The sequence below is a fragment of the Hyperolius riggenbachi genome, chromosome 7, assembly GCF_040937935.1.
Source record: "Hyperolius riggenbachi isolate aHypRig1 chromosome 7, aHypRig1.pri, whole genome shotgun sequence".
NCBI classification, from domain to species: domain Eukaryota; kingdom Metazoa; phylum Chordata; class Amphibia; order Anura; family Hyperoliidae; genus Hyperolius; species Hyperolius riggenbachi.
In genome coordinates this window covers 165001812-165022177 of record NC_090652.1, presented here as the reverse complement: position 1 = coordinate 165022177, position 20366 = coordinate 165001812, and the positions used below count along the sequence as shown (strand labels likewise).

The window sequence follows — 20366 nt, the reverse complement described above, 5'->3', positions numbered from 1 at the left end:
GCCTCTTGACTGCATTTCTGATCAGCGCTCTCCTTGTTCGGCCTGTGAGTTTAGGTGGATGGCCTTGTCTTGGTAGGTTTACAGTTGTGCCATACTCCTTTTACTTCTGAATGATCGCTTGAACAGTGCTCCGTGGGATGTTCAAGGCTTTGGAAATCTTTTTGTATCCTAAGCCGGCTTTAAATTTCTCAATAACTTGATCTCTGACCTGTCTTGTGTGTTCTTTGGACTTCACGGTGTTGTTGCTCCCAATATTCTCAGACAACCTCTGAGGCCCTCACAGAGCAGCTGTATTTGTACTGACATTAGATTACACACAGGTGCACTCTATTTAGTCATTAGCACTCATCAGGCAATGTCTATAGGCAACTGACTGCACTCAGATCAAAGGGGGCCGAATAATTATGCACACACCACTTTGCAGTTATTTATTTGTAAAAAATGTTTGGAATCATGTATGATTTTCGTTCCACTTCTCATGTGTACAGCACTTTGTATTGGTCTTTCATGTGGAATTCCCAAAAAATGGATTCATGTTTGTGGCAGTAATATGACAAAATGTGGAAAACTTCAAGGGGGCCGAATACTTTTGCAACCCACTGTATAGAGGCGGACAAGAACATAAACTTGGGTATGTAGCAGGAAAACACAACTGTGAGGCTAGTTTACTAACCCAGGACTGAACTTAGCAAATATGGAGTATATTTTCATACATATTAAAGATTTATTTTTTACTACAAATGAGTAACGTTCGTGAGAAGTGGTTATGTTAAAGTGGAAGAAAATACAAATCTGACACCAATTAAAACCATATTACCAGGTCCAGATGGTTAGTAAGACTTTAGAACCACTATAAGAACATGACATTTACATGTCACATTTGGTCTCTATCAACTCCTTTTCATGCTGATAAAATTATATACTGGTTTACAAATTATGAAGCCCTGTCCAACAGAAATATGGACTTACCCAGTATAAGGCTGTTTACACACTAAGGCGTTACAGGCGCACGTTAGTGCGCCTGTAACGCTCCCCCAACGTAACACAAGTGGGCTGTTCACACAGCCCACGTTGCGTTACATGTAACGCTGCACGTTCTCCGGAAAGTGCAGCATGCTACGGCGTTAGAGCGGCTATAGCCGCGTTAGACTGTTTGCACATGTGCAGTGGGGGGCGGAGAGGAGGCGGGGAGAGCCAGCTACAGTAGCCGCGCACATGGCTACTTAATATTCACTGCACTGGCGGACGCTGATTGGCCCGGCGGGACCACGTGATGCGGAGTGTCTCGCTCCGCATCACGTGGTCCCGCTGGCCAATCAGCGCCACTCTGGGAGACCTTATAGGAATCGAGCCGCCTAACGCTGCTCACTCTACCGTCCTCACTTGCAGCACCATACGTTGTGTTAGGTGCACGTTATGCGACCTTAACGTAGCACCTAACGCAACGTCTTAGTGTGCAAGTAGCCTAAATGGAAGTGGGTGTTTTGATTGGGGATGATAATATAGCAAAACAAACACCACATGCCTCAGACATTTTGATTGGGCATGAAAAAACTGCTTAATCACAACCTGCAGAGCCTACAAAAGGGCTTTCCAAGCAGCCCTCAAAAAGTCCTCCATTACCAACAGAAATACTAAATATTACTGGGAATTTCTTTCTGAGGGCCAAGGTACTCTTACAATCCCAGACTGGCCTTAAGCATCGTACACGAGGACTGACATGCACAGTTATCTAGATTTATTCCCTTGGGAGACAGTTTGGGGTTCAATTTTGTACAGATGCACTGCTAGCCAAAACAATCTTCATGGTTTGTGCTCAGCCATGATGGACCAGACTAATCACTCGCCAACGTATTGCAGTGTATCGGGGAGCCGCTGTACACTCCTTGACCTAGAACCACCTAGCACAAGGCTTTAATCTGAGATAAAATATGATCCATACCATACACCTGCCCCCAACTTAAAAATGTAAAACCAATTTAAAGGAGTAAACATATTGCTTAAAGTGGACCCAAATTAAAAATACAAGATTTCAGAAATAAAATCTATTTTCTAAATTAGAATAATAAATAGCAGCCTTTTTTCAGCTGCATGACGACAAATATAAAATATTTTACATTTATTGGAGGAACCCCTCCCTTCCTTTCAAATTGTCGGGACAAAATCCGGCAAACTGGTGGAGTAGCAATGGAGCAATTGCTAATGGCTGCACCCAGTATAACCCTAGTTATGAAAAGAGAAGGGTGAAAAGCATGCACTGAAATGCTCATAGGTTTGAAGGAGTGTTTATTTATCTTTGTATGTGTGAGAGTGGTGCAACAAAATATTTTTAATTAAAAAAAATGTTTGGTTTGGGTCCTCTTAAGTTTTTGGATTACTATAAATATTTTGCATAATAAAAAGGACACAAAGCATGTTTATCCAGTGATGTAACCTATATCAATGTAAATGCTTAAAGGACTTACGAGGCGAATCTACTAAATAAAGTTATTTACCTTATTGCAATAGCTGACCTCAGACCAAACGATTGGCGTCTCCCTTGTCATTTTCAGACTCGTCTAAATCCACGCTTCATTACACAACCCGACCCTCCCTTGGGTCGCCTTCTCTTATGGCGATTAGAATCGCCGCTTTAAAATTCAAATGCCTACGTAGGTTCGCATAGCCGCAATTGCGGCTGCGCAGGTTTCCAGCCCTGTCTGCGGGCCGACCTAGCTCCGTGCACGCTGAACTACGTTATGTAGCGGCAATAGCGGCTATGCGAACCTACGCAGGCATTTGAATTTTAAAGCTGCGATTCTAATCGCCATCAGATAAGGCGACCCAAGGGAGGGTCGGGTCGTGTAATGAAGCGTGGATTTAGATAAGAGAGAGTCTGAAAATGACAAGGGAGGCACCGATCGTCTGGTCTGAGGTCAGCTATTGCAATAAGGTAAATAACTTTATTTAGTAGATTCGCCTCGTAAGTCCTTTAATCATGGGCTGTTTAAAATGACACCCTTTCACATAGGGGACCAGGGTTCAAATCCTAGCTAGAACAGTAGCTAACCAGTAAAGAACCCTTGGGCCAGACTCTCAAACACTCCAGGTTGGCCTACTGAGTGGAACCCAATTGGCTGCAGCTCTTATGCGGAAGTGGTGAACAGACTTTGCACAGACATAGGTTGATCCAGCATGAAGATACTGTACCTCTGTGCTTAGCTTTGCCTTGTGTCATGTATCGTTTAAAGAAGTGATGGCTAACCTTGGCACTCCAGCTGTGACAAAACTACAAATCCCATCATTCCTCTGCCTCCCCGAGTTATGCTTAGAGCTGTCAGAGTATTGCAATGCATCATGGGGTTTGTAGTTCCACCACAGCTGGAGTGCCAAGGTAAGCCATCACTGGTTTAAAGGGAACCTTAACAGAGGGATATGGATGCTTACTTTTAAACAATACCAGTTGCTTGGCAGTCCTGCTGATCTCTTTGGCTGCAGTAGTGGCTGAATCACACACCTGACACAAGCATGCAGCTAACCCAGTCTGACTTCAATCAGAGCACCTGATCTGCATGCTTGTTGAGGGGCTGTGACTAGAGAGACAGGATCAGCAGGAAAGTCAGGCAACTGGTATTATTTTAGAAGGAAAAATCCATATCCTTCTCAGTTTAAGTTCCCTTTAAATAATAATGTAAAGGAAAGTTATTGAAAGTTACATTTTATACATTGCAAGACTACTTAAATAGATAAGAAAACATTGTTTACTTATTCTGACCAAGGGTTTTCAAAAATGTATGCAACCTACAACTGCTTTTAAAATTCTGCTGCAGAAACCGGTTTGCTCTTCTCACGCAAGAACTTTTTGTTCTCACTTTCATTAAAAGGCCAGCAAGCATGCAACTCCATTCAGTTGTATGCATAGCAGTTTATCACTGCAGCTGGTTGTAGTTTGGGGGGTGATGACAAATAATGTGCTAAAAGAGCAAGTACTAAAGTGCTTAAAGAGGAACTGTAACGGTAAAACGTCCCCTGGGGGGTACTCACCTCGGTTGGGGAAAGCCTCAGGATCCTAATGAGGCTTCCCACACCGTCCTCCGTCCCTCGGGGGTCTCGCTGTAGCCCTCCGTACAGCTGTGACGCAATATTTACCTTCCTGGCTCTTGCGCAGGCGCTCTGATGGCTGTCGGCTCCGAAGTAGGCGGAAATACCCGATCGCCGTCGGGTCCGCTCTACTGCGCAGGCGCAAGTCTCCGGCGCCTGCGCAGTAGAGCGGACCCGACGGAGATCGGGTATTTCCGTCTATTTCCGAGCCGAATGCAGCCACAGCGCCCCCGCTGGAGCCAGCAAAGGTAAATATTGAAATTACAGTCTGGCCTGTCGCCGGCTGTTCAGAGGGCTGCAGCGAGACCCCCGTGGGCCGCAGGACGGCGTGGGAAGCCTCATTAGGATCCGGAGGCTTCCCCCACCCGAGGTGAGTACCCCCCAGGGGATCTTTTTCAAGTTACAGAGTCTCTTTAAATCGTAAAAGAGCCTTCTGCAGCCAGTTTTGGTTGAGAAATTTTAATCGCCTGGTAAATTATTATTTTTAAACATATTGCATTAGAGCCATTTCATTTTACCTGTGTTGTTTCATTAGCGTACATTCACCACCCTCCTGTGGGTCCAGGTTATATATGTAAAGGTAACCATCTGCGGCACCCACAAGTAAACGTGGGATCTTTTGGATCCTAAATGTAAATATCATAGATTATAGGTTAACACATCAAGAATATAAATAGGTAACAATAATAAATACAGCAACTATAATTGCCTCCACCTCCCAAAGACGTGTGCTTCTATAAAATCATGACAGCAGTTAAAGAATAACTCAAGCGAGAGGGATATGGAGGCTTTTTATAGATTTCATTTTAAAGGGGCACTATGGTTAAATAACTGCTTATAATATCATTTAATATAAAATATGTGCAATTGTAGCAATGTTTAACACATATTGTGGCAGAATAAAAGTCTATTTCAATATTACATTACCCTTAGTTAGAGAGGAGTTGCGTCGGCAGAGGAAATTATCTGACGCCAAATCAGCACATACCATTGTGCAGTAGGAGGCAGCGTATCAGCTTTTTGAGCTGCTGTTTTAATTCCCCGTTATATTTTTCAAGAGAGGATTCCTCCAACTACTAACTGCTCCCTCGAGCAGTTTTACTACTCATCTAAGCCGCCGTACGTCTCAGGACATTGACGTACGGCTCTGATGAAAAAATGCTCCCCTCTGAGGCATCCCAGCTGGCTCAGGAACGGACACATATTGTTGTCCATTGCTGTGGAGACCAGCTCTCTGCGATGTAGCTGTGTCCTGCATTATTTTCATCAGAGCCGTACGTCAATGTCCTGAGATGTACGGCGGCTTACATGAGTAGTAAAACTGCTTGAGGGAGCAGTTAGTAGTTGGAGGAATCCTCTCTTGAAATATATAAGGGGGGGGGGGATTAAAACAGCAGCTCATACAGCGGATATGCTGCCTCCTACTGCACAATGGTATGTGCTGATTTGGCGTCAGATAATTTCCTCTGCCGACGCAACTCATCTCTAACTAAGGGTAATGTAATATTGAAATAGACGTTTATCCTGCCACAATATATGTGTTAAACATTGCTACAATTGCACATATTTTATATTAAATGATATTATAAGCAGTTATTTAACCATAGTGCCCCTTTAGCAATACTAGTTTCCTGGCTATCCTGCCGATCCTCTGCCTCAATACTTTTAGCCATAAACCCTGAACAAGCATGCAGCATATCAGGTGTTCCTGACATTATCAGATCTGAAAAGATTAGCTGCATGCTTGTGTCTGGTGTTATTCAGACACTACTGCAGCCGAATAGACCAGCTAGGCTGTCAGGTATTGTTTAAAAGAAAACAAATATGACAGCCTCCATATACCTCTCACTACAGTTGTCCTTTAAAGTGGAGCTGTCAGCCATACTATCTCAGAAAAAAATCCCACATATATAAGTAGATAAATACTTGCTCTACTTACATATGTATTGCACTGTCCACATTTTGATTTTAGCGATTTTTCTATACTAAAAGAAGAGAAAACCCTTAGGGTTTTCCATTTTGTCTGTGGCTATCTTGAAGCCAATCCTGACATTTCCTCCCTTAGGCTTTGTTCATATGATAAATCGCCAGCGCTATGCGATTTATAGAGCACTTTTTAAAGCGCTTTTCCCTGCGATTTGCACTTAGAAAATCACTTTTCTAACCGCTTTTGCTGAGCAGTTACCATTTTCAGGAAGTGAACTCTTTGACCCGGAAATAGATAAATACAAGGGGTCATATGCAATTCACTTTTTCTCTTAGGTGATATTTTCATACCTTGACATAAAATGCATTTTCTAACTACCAGTAAGCAAGAAAATACTCAAAATGATTTTGATAGTGGGTTTTTATCAACATTTCAGTACCTTTTCAATTTTAAAATGCTGAAAAGTTATTTTAAAGAGAAGATGAAAATTATCTCCTAGGAGATAATGCAGGAGAAAAATTAATTGCATATGGGCCAATGTATTTATTTATAAAAGCACTTGGTAATTCGCAATACAAAGCGCTTTTTCAAGCGCTTTGCGATTTACCTATATCTTCCATTAAGCACTCAGAAAATGGTACATGTAGCGCGTTTGCGATTTTAATAAAATCAAAACACACGTGAACAGTCTCATAGAAAATCATTGCACAAGCGCTTTTAGGGCGATTTTTTAAATTGCCAGCGCTTAAAAAAAACAAAAAATCTGCAAACTTGTGTGTGACAAGCCCGTACTCTGTATCATTGCCAGCACTCCTCCCAGTCTACAGACACTCCCACCCTGCTCTGCAATAGAGAGTGCATTGTCTCAGCATGAGAAATATTGGCCAATCAGAGAGGAACAGAAGTGTGGGAGGGGAAAAAAGGAGGCAAAGAGGCTTCAGCCAATCAAACTGCATTAGTTAAGTCTGAGGGGGAACTAAAGCCAGCATTCCCTGCAACTTCCTTTGTGTGGCAGATGTACCAAATAAGAGCCAGGGAAACTGGGGAATGATGTTTTATGGAGAAGGAAAATAAGAGTGATTTTAATTTTTGTATTGCCTGGTTAGCATCCTTATTACTTGTTTACCAGATAAAAATAAAGAATAGATTTTTTTATTTTATGCCCGACAGTTACTCTTTAAGACACCACACAGAATGCACAATACCATTTTACTTGAGTTTCAGAACTTCAATGGTAACTCATTTATTCAGTTTAAAGGTTACACATTGCAGGTTTACCTTTCACCGTTTTAAAACTAGCACATAAGGCATGTGCTCTCTCCTGCCACATTTTGGGTAGGAATACGCTAAGCAGAATAGCATGAGTTTTCCCCCATAGCACATAGTGGAAAACGCATATGCGATTCTGCCTAGTTTATTCCTAGTCTGAAGAGGGAAGATGAACCGTGAAATGAACTTGGCTGTCATTATGTAAAAAGTAACAGTAACAAATTGTAATTGCAAGTTATGACTTCATCAGCACTTTTAAATATTGAATTATGCAGCATCTGGATTTATCAGTGTACAATCCCTCATGGGATAGGGTTTGAGGCATTTTTTTTGTAAAATGGGCAAAAAAAAAAACAAACAAACAAACAAAAACCTTTATAAATATTACAGCGGTCATATAGACCGTTGCAGAATAGGGACTGAAAAAAGTGTCTGCATATTCCTGAGCTCAGAAAAACTTCAGCAACGTTTTTATACTTGTGTGTGGGCAAGCTCTCACTATCCAGCCCCGTTTCTAGGGGCAGGCGGGGCCGGGTTACCACCCGGGGTGCTGTGAGGGAGAGCAGCCACACAATGGAAATCAGCCGCGGTGGAGAGGGCCCCCGTCTCCCCCTCCGTGCTCCAGCTTGCATTGCTGGAATGCCTGGCAGCAGCGTGTAATAACTCACCTTTCGGGCTCCAGGTGATGTCCACGTGCTGCTGGGCTGCTCTCTACATCGCCGCTCACAGAAAATAGTGTAACTACTACATAGACATCAACTAGAGCCTGAAAGGTGAGCGATTACACACTCCCCGCCGCCAGACATTTCAGCAATGGAGGAGGGAGCACAGAGGCTGACCTGAGGAGAGGGAGGAAGGAGACGGGACCCCCTCCACCGCGGCCAAGTCCCATTGTGCGGCTTCTCCCCCTCCTTCTCTGTAATCCCCCCAAGCCTGTGGGAGGAGTGTATAGGAAGACACACCATATACCTGGCTGACCTATACTGGGGCACCTGTGGCTTGCTAACCTATACTGGGGCACCTGTGGCTTGCTAACCTATACTGGGGCACCTGTGGCTTGCTAGCCTATACTGGGGTCACATATGGCTGGCTAGCCTATATTGGGGCACCTATGGCTGGCTAGCCTATAATGGGGTACCTGTGGCTGGCTAGCCTATAATGGGGCACCTGTGGCTGGTTAGCCTATAATGGGGCACCTGTGGCTGGCTAGCCTATAATGGGGCACCTGTGGCTTGCTAACCTATACTGGGGCACCTGTGGCTTGCTAACCTATAATGGGGGCACCTGTAGCTGGATAACCTATACGGGGGCACATGTGGCTGGCTAACCTATAACGGGGGCACCTGTGGCTGGCTAACCTATACGGGGGCACCTGTGGCTGGCTAACCTATATGTGGGCACCTATGGCTGGCTAACCTATATGTGGGCACCTATGGCTGGCTAGCCTATAATGGGGCACCTATGGCTGGCTAGCCTATAATGGGGCACCTATGGCTGGCTAGCCTATAATGGGGCACCTATGGCTGGCTAGCCTATAATGGGGCACCTATGGCTGGCTAGCCTATAATGGGGCACCTATGGCTGGCTAGCCTATAATGGGGCACCTATGGCTGGCTAGCCTATAATGGGGCACCTATGGCTGGCTAGCCTATAATGGGGCACCTATGGCTGGCTAGCCTATAATGGGGCACCTATGGCTGGCTAGCCTATAATGGGGCACCTATGGCTGGCTAGCCTATAATGGGGCACCTATGGCTGGCTAGCCTATAATGGGGCACCTATGGCTGGCTAGCCTATAATGAGGCACCTATGGCTGGCTAGCCTACACTGGGGCGCACCTATGGCTGGCTAGCCTACACTGGGGAGCACCTATGGCTGGCTAGCCTACACTGGGGAGCACCTATGGCTGGCTAGCCTATACTGGGGGGCACCTATGGCTGGCTAGCCTATACTGGGGGGCACCTATGGCTGGCTAGCCTATACAGGGGGGCACCTATGGCTGGCTAGCCTATACAGGGGGGCACCTATGGCTGGCTAGCCTATACAGGGGGGCACCTATGGCTGGCTAGCCTATACAGGGGGGCACCTATGGCTGGCTAGCCTATACTGGGGGGCACCCTTGGCTGGCTAGCCTATACTGGGGGGCACCCTTGGCTGGCTAGCCTATACTGGGGGGCACCCTTGGCTGGCTAGCCTATACTGGGGGGCACCCTTGGCTGGCTAGCCTATACTGGGGGGCACCCTTGGCTGGCTAGCCTATACTGGGGGGCACCCTTGGCTGGCTAGCCTATACTGGGGGGCACCTATGGCTGGCTAGCCTATACTGGGAGGCACCTATGGCTGGCTAGCCTATACGGAAGCACATATGGCTGGCTAACCTATACTGGGGCACCTATGGCTGGCTAACATTTACTTGGAGCACCTATGTCTGGTAATCTATACTGGGGTACCTATGGCTGGCTAACCTTCACTGGGGCCCCTGTAACTGGCTACCTATACTTGGGGCTACATATCCCATTGTAAATAAAGTTTTCTAGCCCATGCGGGGCACAATATTTTACACCCTAGCCCTGGGAGCAATTTAGCCTAGAAACTGCCCTTTAAGTATCTAGCCACATCTCTTCTCCACCCCCACTTATATATTTTTCAAGTATACATTAAAGGACACCTGAAGTAAAAATAAACTAATGAAATAAGAAATTGTATCTATCCTCCTTCTCCTAAAAAAAGACTTAAGATATTCAACAGCTTTAGTTTATATTGAAATCTACTTTAAGTTTTTACTGTTCTATTGTTTTTGCTTAATGACATTCATTGAAGTATGCCAGGGCTAAAATCTATGAACTTGACCCTTTTTATCGCTTTCCTGCTCTTGGCAGCCATTTTCTGCTAGGAAAGTGTTTTATAGTTGAAATTTCTTATCAGTGAGGGTCACACTGTAGTCTGACCCCGTCCTGACTCAGACAGGCACTGCAACTTACATACCTGATCTTTAAATCTTTCAGGCAGAGAAAAAAAAAAAAAAAAAAAAAAAAAGAACACAGCATAGTTATTTGTGTGATAGGCACTGTACATACACAAGTCTATCTCATGTCACATCACCTCGGGTATCCTTTAACTATGGTTACATTAGTTGTATTACTGTACTAAAATCTTAAAAAAAAAAAAAAAAGTTTACTTCTAGGCAAAAACTAAAATCCTTCAGATGGTATTTATGCAATGCAAAATACACATTTCAGCTCATTAAGCCTAGCAAGGTGATTAATAGGCGACAGAAGATAGAAGAGACTTCTGATCATGCATGGAATTGAGAAAGGGGGCAACAATACAAATGATAGAGGCATTAAGCCTCTCACTCTGCCACAGAATCCAGAAGGAGTACAGCTTTTAGACAGAAACAACTCCGCTTTCTTTATATATGTTACGGCCAGAACCCGTAGTGTGGCCACTTCGCGTTCTGGCCAGCCACTGTTAGAAATGTTATGTTTACGCCGTCTCGCTGCGGCCAAATTTATGACAACCTTGCTTAATTTAATGAAATATAGCCGGCGGCAATGTAATAGATGAAGCCGCCGGCTTTCGCACTGCCTCTCTCCTCCTCTCCCCCCCCCCCTCTCCCCGCCTCCCATACAATAAGTAGCAGCCGGCGAGGACATGCAGCCGGAGAGTCGTTCGTCGCGGCAGGGGCAGCAGAGCGGGGAGGCTGCAGACATTGCTTCTGCCAGCACCCGCTCTGCAGGAACGGCAGGATTCCCCTGTCGTGACGAACGACTCTCGGGGACATGCGTGTCCCTGCCGGCTGCTACTTATTGTATGGGAGGCAGGGAGAGGAGAGAGGCGGGGGAGGAGGGGGGGGAGAGGCAGTGGGAAAGCCGGCGGCTTAACATTGCCACCGGCTATATTTAATTCAATTAAGCAAGTTGTCCTAAATTTGGCCGCAGCGAGACGGCATAAACATAACATTTCTAACATTGGCCGCTGCGCTGCGGCCACTTCGCACATTGGCCGGCCAGAACGCGAAGTGGCCACACTTCGGGTTCTGGCCGTAACATATACACCAATGTCTGTACATGCCATTTGAATGTTAAAAATAATCTTTTAGTTTAAGGTCGTGTACATCCATCCAATTTTAATTGGCCAATCACTGACCGATTTTACCACCACCACCATGCAGTATGAGGGCCAACCGATTTTAAGATACCTTGAACAGATTGTGCAGGTTAGCCCTCATACTACATGGACGTGGTAAAATTGGATGTGTGTACCAGGATTTGTGTTAGTGGGATAAGTGATGTTTCCCCATCCAAATCTGTGTCAACAGGGAGGTTATCCTTAATCAAGAGCTGTAAAGGGTAAAAAAAAACATATTCCCCACACATAGTCACAATGAGGATTTAAAGTAAAAAAAAAAAAAAAAAAAAAAAAAAAAAAATCAAATTACATTGCTAATGCACAAATGTTTTTGTGCCCACAGAAAGGCAAGCGGATAGTTGCAAAAGCTCTTCCTTGGTTAAACATTTCGGTTACTTGAGAGGGCAAGTAACTTGTAGAAGCCATGATGACTTTTCCAAAGTAACCAGTCCAGGTGGTCGGTTCCTCAACAGGCCTGAAAAATAAATATTTTATCTCAATTAAAGAAAAACATGGTAAAATGCATCACAATAGATATTTAAATTTGCTGTAGTCAGATTAGTCTAGAAAGGCTCGGTAATTGTTTGCCGCAAGTTAACATTTTATACAACACAGAGTTTATCATCAGTTTACTTCAATGTTAGGTATGCATTCAACTATTCATGGAGACATCTCTACCACAAGCCATGATAATGATGATGATTCTCATTTGTGGGAATGAACAGCCCCTTTAGTTATTGTTTGTGGCATCAAACAGTATCAATAATACACAATGCTGTAACATTTCAAGTAAGCAACTGCCCAACTTTATGGCGTGCAACTCTGAAACAGTATGGCCTGGAACCCACTGAAATCCGCAAACGCAAAACGCAACCGCTAGCGTTTTGCATGAGCGGTTTGCAAGCGGATTCATGCGAGTTTTCGGTCGCGTTTTGCAACAGTGTATTTTTTTCCTCAGCGGTTGTGTAGCGTTTTGCGTTTCGCGTTTTTATCCTGATTGGTCCTGTGAATTATTTTTAATTTTGTTACAGTGTGCTGAACCGCAAAACGCTAGCAAAACCGCTCAGTTTAGGTTTTGCTGAGCGTTTCTGCTAGCGTTTCAATACTTTACATTGAAGCGCTAACGCTCCCAAAATGCTGCAGGTCCTGCGTTTGCGTTTCTGGGAAACGCAAACGCTCCTGTGGAAGTTGCCCCATCCATTATCAGCTGAGCGTTTTGGCAAAACGCTAGCGTATCGCAGCGCTGCCAAAATGCTCAAAAAAACGCTCTTGTGGGTTCCAGCCCTAAGAGTGCAATTTATGACTGAGAACTAAAGTTCCGTACACACATACAAGGACTGTTGCCCACTTGGACTAGAGGGATTGGATTAAATTAAACATTATTGGCTGATACTTTCCAGATCCAAGCAATATATTCAAATAGTACCAATGCATTCAATATTTATGTATCCTTTATAATAAAACCCATAGTGTCCCTCCGTCATCCTCCTCCTGCCCATGGTTTTGTGGGCGGCTGTTGGTGCGGGATGCAAGCGTGCGGCGGCTGCGCACAGACATGTGGGACAGACCTAGAGCCAGCAGTTTTTAAAAGGGCTTAGGTCCCCTAGCTGGTTTATAAAATCCTGATTTCAACTGATTCTCCCCCCCCCCCCCAAGTATTCAAATATACTGCAATAATGTAGCTCTAATTAAGAGGCCATATCTCAAACTGGAAGGATTACATGAATGTTCATTAATATTTAACCATGAATTGTAACACTTGCAATGTCTGCATTACAAAATTCTATGATCACCAATTGCAAACTACAAGTATTCAGGGAACACTGAAAACAAGATATTGACAAATGTAAGCAAAGCAAATACATACTTCTCTTTCACAGTCTCTAACTTGAAAATATGCACAGTCTCTGTGTTACTTGAAGCCGAAAGAAAGATTCCATCCATGCTGAAAGCTAGGGAAAATATCGTCACACACCTAAAAACATAAGACATAAATCAGCCTCAAAATAACCATTGATAAGTAATGCAAACATAACTACATTAACTGCAATTTTCAACAAGTTTGGTCTCTAAAACAGATAGCAAGAGAGTGTGGGGTCCCCCAGCTGTCCTGTGAACCATTGTTTGTGGTTTTAAATTCAGCTTCCAGGATGCAGGTGACAGGTGAGTGGTTAGGGAGGGAGTCCAACCAAAACCTCCCACCTGAATGCTGCCTAATTTATGCATTTCCTGTTAGATTTGGTACAGCAGGCAAAGGGTGTAGAACTGTGCACCTGATTGGCTGACAGGCGCCTGCTGACTAGATAAAGGTAGGAAATTGCTAGAGCTGAGTGTAAGCTATTGTGTGTGTTGCAGTCAGCATTCAGTATAGAGGCAGTGGGGGTGAATTCCCTGGTGGTGAGTTCTGGGGCCTACTCGCACTTCCCTCTAGGTATCGCATGGTGGTTTGGAGAGAGAGAGAGAGAGAGAGAGAGAGAGAGAGAGAGAGAGAGAGGGAGAGAGGGAGAGAGGGAGAGAGGGAGAGAGGGAGAGAGGGAGAGAGGGAGAGAGGGAGAGAGGGAGAGAGGGAGAGAGAGAGAGAGAGAGAGAGAGAGAGAGAGAGAGAGAGAGAGTCCAGGGCCCCCAGCTGTCGCGTGAGCCAGTGTTTGTGGCTCTAAAATAGATGAAGTTTCAGTTGACAGAGACAAGAGCTTTAGACTAGAGTCTATTCATGTAGAAAAATGTTATTCTTCTCTTTTCTGCTTTTTAAGTCAGCATTTCATAGAAATGAACCAATTCACCCCAAAGCGTTTTTTACCCTAACAGACAAGAGCGATTTTCACCTTTCAGTACTCATCCCTTTCATTTGCCATGAAATGATCTAAATCTTGTTTTTTCAGTTTCTTGTTTTCAGTAATTACTTTATTTTCTATGCATTTTAAAGGGAAAAAAAACAAGGAAAAAAAAGAAAAAAAAAAACACTATTTATCCAATTTCATCCCCTATAGCTTTAATATAAACACTGCTACTGTACATAAAAACCACACATTTTATCTGCCTATTTGTCCTGGTTATCACAAGATTTTAATTATGTCGCTAGTACAAAGTATGGTGACAATACAGTGGTTTGCAAAAGTATTCAGTTTTCCACATTTTGTCATATTACTGCCACAAACATGAATACATTTAATTGGAATTCCACGTGAAAGACCAATACAAAGTGGTGTACACGTGGGAAGTGGAACGAAAATCATACATGATTCCAAACATTAAAATAAAAAAACTGCAAAGTGGGGTGAGTAATTATTCAGCCCCCTGAGTCAATACTTTGTAGAACCACCTCTTGCTGCAATTACAGCTGCCAGTCTTTTAGGGTATGTCTCTACCAGCTTTGCACATCTAGAGACTGAAATCCTTGCCCATTCTTCTTTGCAAAACAGCTCCAGCTCAGTCAGATTAGATGGACAGCGTTTGTGAACAGCAGTTTTCAGATCTTGCCACAGATGCTCGATTGGATTTAGATCTGGACTTTGCCTGGGCCATTCTAACACAGATAGGTTTTGTTTTAAACCATTCCATTGTTGCCCTGACTTTATGTTTAGGGTCATTGTCCTGCTGGAAGGTGAACCTCCGCCAAAGTCTCAAGTCTTTTGCAGACTCCAAGAGGTTTTCTTCCAAGAGTGCCCTGTATTTGGCTTCATCCATCTTCCCATCAACTCTGACCAGCTTCCCTGGCCCTGCTGAAGAGAAGCACCCCCAGAGCATGATGCTGCCACCACATTTGACAGTGGGGGTGGTGTGTTCAGAGTGATGTGCAGTGTTAGTTTTCCGCCACACATAGCATTTTGCATTTTGGCCAGAAAGTTCCATTTTGGTCTCATCTGATCAGAGCACCTTCTTCCACATGTTTGCGGTGTCCCCCACATGGCTTGTGGCAAACTGCAAACAGGACTTCTTATGCTTTTCTGTTAACAATGGCTTTCTTCTTGCCACTCTTCCATAAAGGTCAACTTTGTGCAGTGCAAGACTAATCGTTGTCCTATGGACAGATTCCTCCACCTGAGCTATAGATCTGTGCAGCTTGTCCAGAGTCACTATGGGCCTCTTGACTGCATTTCTGATCAGAACTCTCCTTGTTCGGCCTGTGAGTTTAGGTGGACGGCCTTGTCTTGGTAAGTTTACAGTTGTGCCATACTCCTTCCATTTCTAGTTTCAAAAAAAGTTATTTATAACCACAGGAGAAAACAAACATACAATAGTATATATGTCCCCTTGGGGGTGATAGTGAAAACAGTAGGCATTAGGAAACATGAATAAATCTAAACATAAAGTGGTTTGCAAAAGTATTCGGCCCCCTTGAAGTTTTCCACATTTTGTCACATTACTGCCGCAAACATGAATCAATTTTAATAGAATTCCACGTGAAAGAGCAATACAAAAGTGGTGTACACGTGAGAAGTGAAACGAAAATCATACACGATTCCAAACATTTAAAAAAACAAAAAAAACTGCAAAGTGGGGCGAGTAGTTATTCAGCCCCCTGAGTAAATACTTTGTAGAACCACCTCTTGCTCTAATTACAGCTGCCAGTCTTTTAGGGTATGTCTCTACCAGCTTTGCACATCTAGAGACTGAAATTCTTGCCCATTCTTCTTTGCAAAACTGCTCCAGCTCAGTCAGATTAGATGGACAGCATTTGTGAACAGCAGTTTTCAGATCTTGCCACAGATTCTCAATTGGATTTAGATCTGGACTTTGCCGGGGCCATTCTAACACAGATAGGTTTTGTTTTAAACCATTCCATTGTTGCCCTGGCTTTAGGTTTAGGGTCGTTGTCCTGCTGGAAGGTGACCCTCCGCCCCAGTCTCAAGTCTTTTGCAGACTCCAAGAGGTTTTCTTCCAAGATTGCCCTGTATTTGGCTCCATCCATCTTCCCATCAACTGTGACCAACTTCCCTGTCCCTGCTGAAGAGAAGCACCCCCAGAGCATGATGCTGCCATCACCATATTTGACAGAGGGGATGGTGTGTTCAGAGTGACGTGCAGTGTTAGTTTTCCGCCACACATAGCGTTTTGCATTTTTGGCCAAAAAGTTAAATTTTAGTCTCATCTGACCAGAGCACCTTCTTCCACGTTTGCTGTGTCCCCCACATGGCTTGTGGCAAACTGCAAATGGGACTTCTTATGCTTTTCTGTTAACAATGGCTTTCTTCTTGCCACTCTTCCATAAAGGCCAACTTTGTGCAGTGCAAGACTAATCGTTGTCCTATGAACAGATTCCCCCACCTGAGCTGTAGATCTCTGCAGCTCATCCAGAGTCACCATGGGCCTCTTGACTGCATGTTTGATCAGCGCTCTCCTTGTTCGGCCTGTGAGTTTAGGTGGATGGCCTTGTCTTGGTAGGTTTACAGTTGTGCAATACTCCTTCCTTTTCTAAATGATCGTGGGATGTTCAAGGCTTTGGAAAGGTTTGTAGCCTAAGCCCGCTTTAAATTTCTCAATAACTTTAACCCTGACCTGTCTGGTGTGTTCTTTGGACTTCGTGGTGTTGTTGCTCTTAATATTTTCTTAGACAACCTCTGAGGCCGTCACAGAGCAGCTGTATTTGTACTGACATTAGATTACACACAGGTGCACTCTGTTTAGTCATTAGCACTCATCAGGCAATGTCTATGGGCAACTGACTGCACTCAACCAAAGGGGGCTGAATAGTTACGCACACCCCTCTTTGCAGTTAGTGATTTGTAAAAAAAAAAAAAAAAAAAAAAAAAAAAAAAAAAAAAAATTGGAATCATGTATGATTTTCGTTCCACTTCTCACATGTACAGTACTGGAGGGAAAAAACCAAACACAAACAGGAGCCCAAATGGTGCAGTATGTAACAAGTATTGGGTATAAAAAAGTACTTTATAGAAGGGTACTCACAAAGGTGGGTTGCAAAGGGGGCAACCGACCACTTCAGGCAGGTAGAGTGTTTTAAACCTGACTCCACTCAGGCCTACCAGCAGTCCTGGACTCGGTCGCTCTCTTCGCAAAAAACCTGCGCCCCTTGGATAGGTGCGCAAGGCGCCCCTCCCAGAAGGGTGGGGGGAGTAAGGTACAGTAGACGGTAAAGAGGCGCCCAATGTATATAAAACACTTTAAAAATCAATAAAATGAAAAAAGGATGAGGTGGCTTACTTCACAGACGACAAACTCACTTTAGGTAAGGAAGTTTAATTATTAAGCACAAGCATGTGCTTAATCATCAATTAAACTTCCTTACCTAAAGTGAGTTTGTCGTCTGTGAGGTAAGCCACCTCATCCTTTTTTCATTTTATTGATTTTAAAGTGTTTTATATACATTGGGCGTCTCTTTACCCTCTATTCTCACGTGTACAACACTTTGTATTGGTCTTTCATGTGGAATTCCAATAAAATTGATTCAAGTTTGTGGCAGTAATATGACAAAATGTGGAAAACTTCAAGGAGGCCAAATACTTTTGCAAACCACTGTATTTAGTGAAAATCGAGAGTTATCACATTTTAGCGTACTCATTTAATGAATTGTGGTATAAACTGATAACAAAAAGAAAGAAAAAGAATAATATATTCAACCTATAGATCACATAGGATTGCCACAATGCCATGACAGGAATATAACATAATACAAAGTAGAGTGATATAATGCCAGGGGCGGATAGTATTTGAAATATTAAAATAAATTAGGTCAATAATGTAGGGCCTAGTCCCTGACTATTAAGGGACATAAACCAGGGAGTCCATGTCCTCTGAAAGTTCAACATTGTGTCTTCAACTTTAGCCAATATATGTTCACATATCATAGTGGCAGTAACTTTATTGTACACAGCCGTAGTGGAGAGAGAAGGTTGCAACCAGCAAGCTGCTAGGTTCTTTCCATTTCTGAATGGTCACTTGAACAGTGCTCAGTGGGATGTTCAAGGCTTTGGAAATTTTTGTAGCCTTATGCTTCATACACACTTGAGATAAAAGTCTTTGGAAAAGGCAAGATCACAGACCAATTTTACCCCCCTTCCATGTAGTATGAGAGCCATACTCTACACAGTCTATTCTATGGAGCTGCACTCCCCATCAAATAAACGCAGATTATGATCTTTTGAGTGTGTACGGGCATCTTTGTGTGCAGCATCGTGCAAAGATTTTATTTGATGGGGAGTGCATTTATTTGATGGGGAGTTCAGCTCCATAGAATAGACTGTGTAGAGTATGGCTCTCATACTACATGGAATGGGGTAAAATTGGTATCTCAAGTGTGTATGAAGCATAAGCCTGCTTTAAATTTCTCAATAACTTTAACCCTGATCTGTCTAGTGTGTTCTTTGGACTTCATGGTGTTGTTGCTCCTAATAAACAACCTCTGAGGCCATCACAGAGCAGCTGTATTTGTACTGACAGATTACACACAGGTGTACTCTGTTTAGTCATTAGCACTCATCAGGCAATGTCTATGGGCAACTGCACTCAGACCAAAGGGGGCTGAATAATTACGCACATACCACTTTGCAGTTATTTGTAAAAAAAAAAAAAAAAGAAAAAAAAAAGTTTGGAATCATGTATGATTTTCGTTCCACTTCTCACGTGTACACCACTTTGTATTGGTCTTTCACGTGGTATTCCAATAAAATTGATTCAGTTTTGTGGAAGTAATATGACAAAATATGGAAAACTTCAAGGGGACCGAACACTTTTGCAAACCTCTGTATATTATTTGGAAATAAAAGGTGTATTTGTTCTGGTTTTTTTCTCACTAATCTCACGTGCACAGGAACGCACGTGCCCAACGGCAGCAGCACTGTTTGACTTATGAAAACGTCCTGGAGCCATTAAGAGGCTCTAGCAGGATTTTTTTTTATAAGTCTGCTTGTCATAAAGTGGTTAAACTACAGTATCTCTGCCCTTCTGGGTGCTTATCAGAAAGACAGTAAACTCTTAGAACTCTAAAACAACTTGTAAAACGTTTATAGAATACATAACAAAATCCTAGGTTCACCTAGACTTTTCTAAGGACTAAGGGCTCTTTCACATTAGGGCAGATTTTCTGCGTTTCAACGCAAAGGGTAAAGTTTGCGTTACCCAAGGTGAAATGAAAGTCCATAGACTTTCATTTTAGCTTTCACATATAACGCAGCCTTTTTGTGCGTTGCGTTACACTGCACCCAGGCGCAGTTTTTCAGCCAACGCTAGCTTTATGCGTTACAATGTTAGTCAATGTAAAACGCACACTATGCGCGTTTTCAATCCGTTAACGCAGGCAATCAGTCCCAGAATGCAACAGAGGAACAATGTAGAAAGTTGAAAACTAAAAGAAAAAAAAATTACCTGCGTTTTTCTTTGTGCAGTAACGGATTGAAAACGGATTAAAAACGCACACTCACTGCAGTGCAACGCATATCAAAACGCATTAAAAGGCATACAACAAAACTTATGCTTTGAGCGTTCTCCAACGCAAGCTCTGATGTGAAAGAGCCCTAAAGGTACTGAAACACCTTTTCAGTAAGTGATTTGAATACAGACTCACTGAAATTTTTTTTTTGATGCATCACAACAATGCCTTTTTGCTCATAAAAACCTCCTGTTTCTATTTAACATGTTTTCCCCCCTTTTATGGAGGCTTTTAGGTGGTAAACTTATTTTTAAAAAGAATTAATGAAACCACTGATCTCAACAGGAGTGAAGATGTATGGAAGAATAAACATTCAGATACAGAAATCATCAATGCCCGGTTAATCCATAAAAAGAAAAGCTAAAATCACATTCAATACTTAATAAAACATGCAAATGGTGAGTTTTCTAATCACCTTTTCACTCCCCTTCGAAATTCAAACAATTTTTGACCTTCTGGAATAGAAAAAACTCTTATCACTGTCCCCTAAAAACAAACAAACAAACAACAATTATTTCTATAAAAACTCTGTTAAGTAAAACAAATCATAAAAAAGGGAAAGTCTAAGCAAACCCT

General features: G+C 43.2%; 1 protein-coding gene across 1 annotated transcript in view; it reads right to left on the bottom strand.

Annotated features, from left to right (window-relative positions):
- WIPI2 (WD repeat domain, phosphoinositide interacting 2) overlaps positions 1-20366 on the bottom strand; it is an 80366-nt gene that overhangs the window by 16160 nt on the left and 43840 nt on the right. Inside the window, exons 7-10 of the mRNA XM_068244847.1 lie at positions 20206-20276; positions 13275-13382; positions 11718-11882; positions 4599-4706 (exon numbers count right to left, since the gene is read on the bottom strand). Of these exons, the coding sequence (XP_068100948.1) occupies positions 4599-4706; positions 11718-11882; positions 13275-13382; positions 20206-20276 (452 nt within the window). The remainder of the gene's footprint in view (positions 1-4598; positions 4707-11717; positions 11883-13274; positions 13383-20205; positions 20277-20366) is intronic.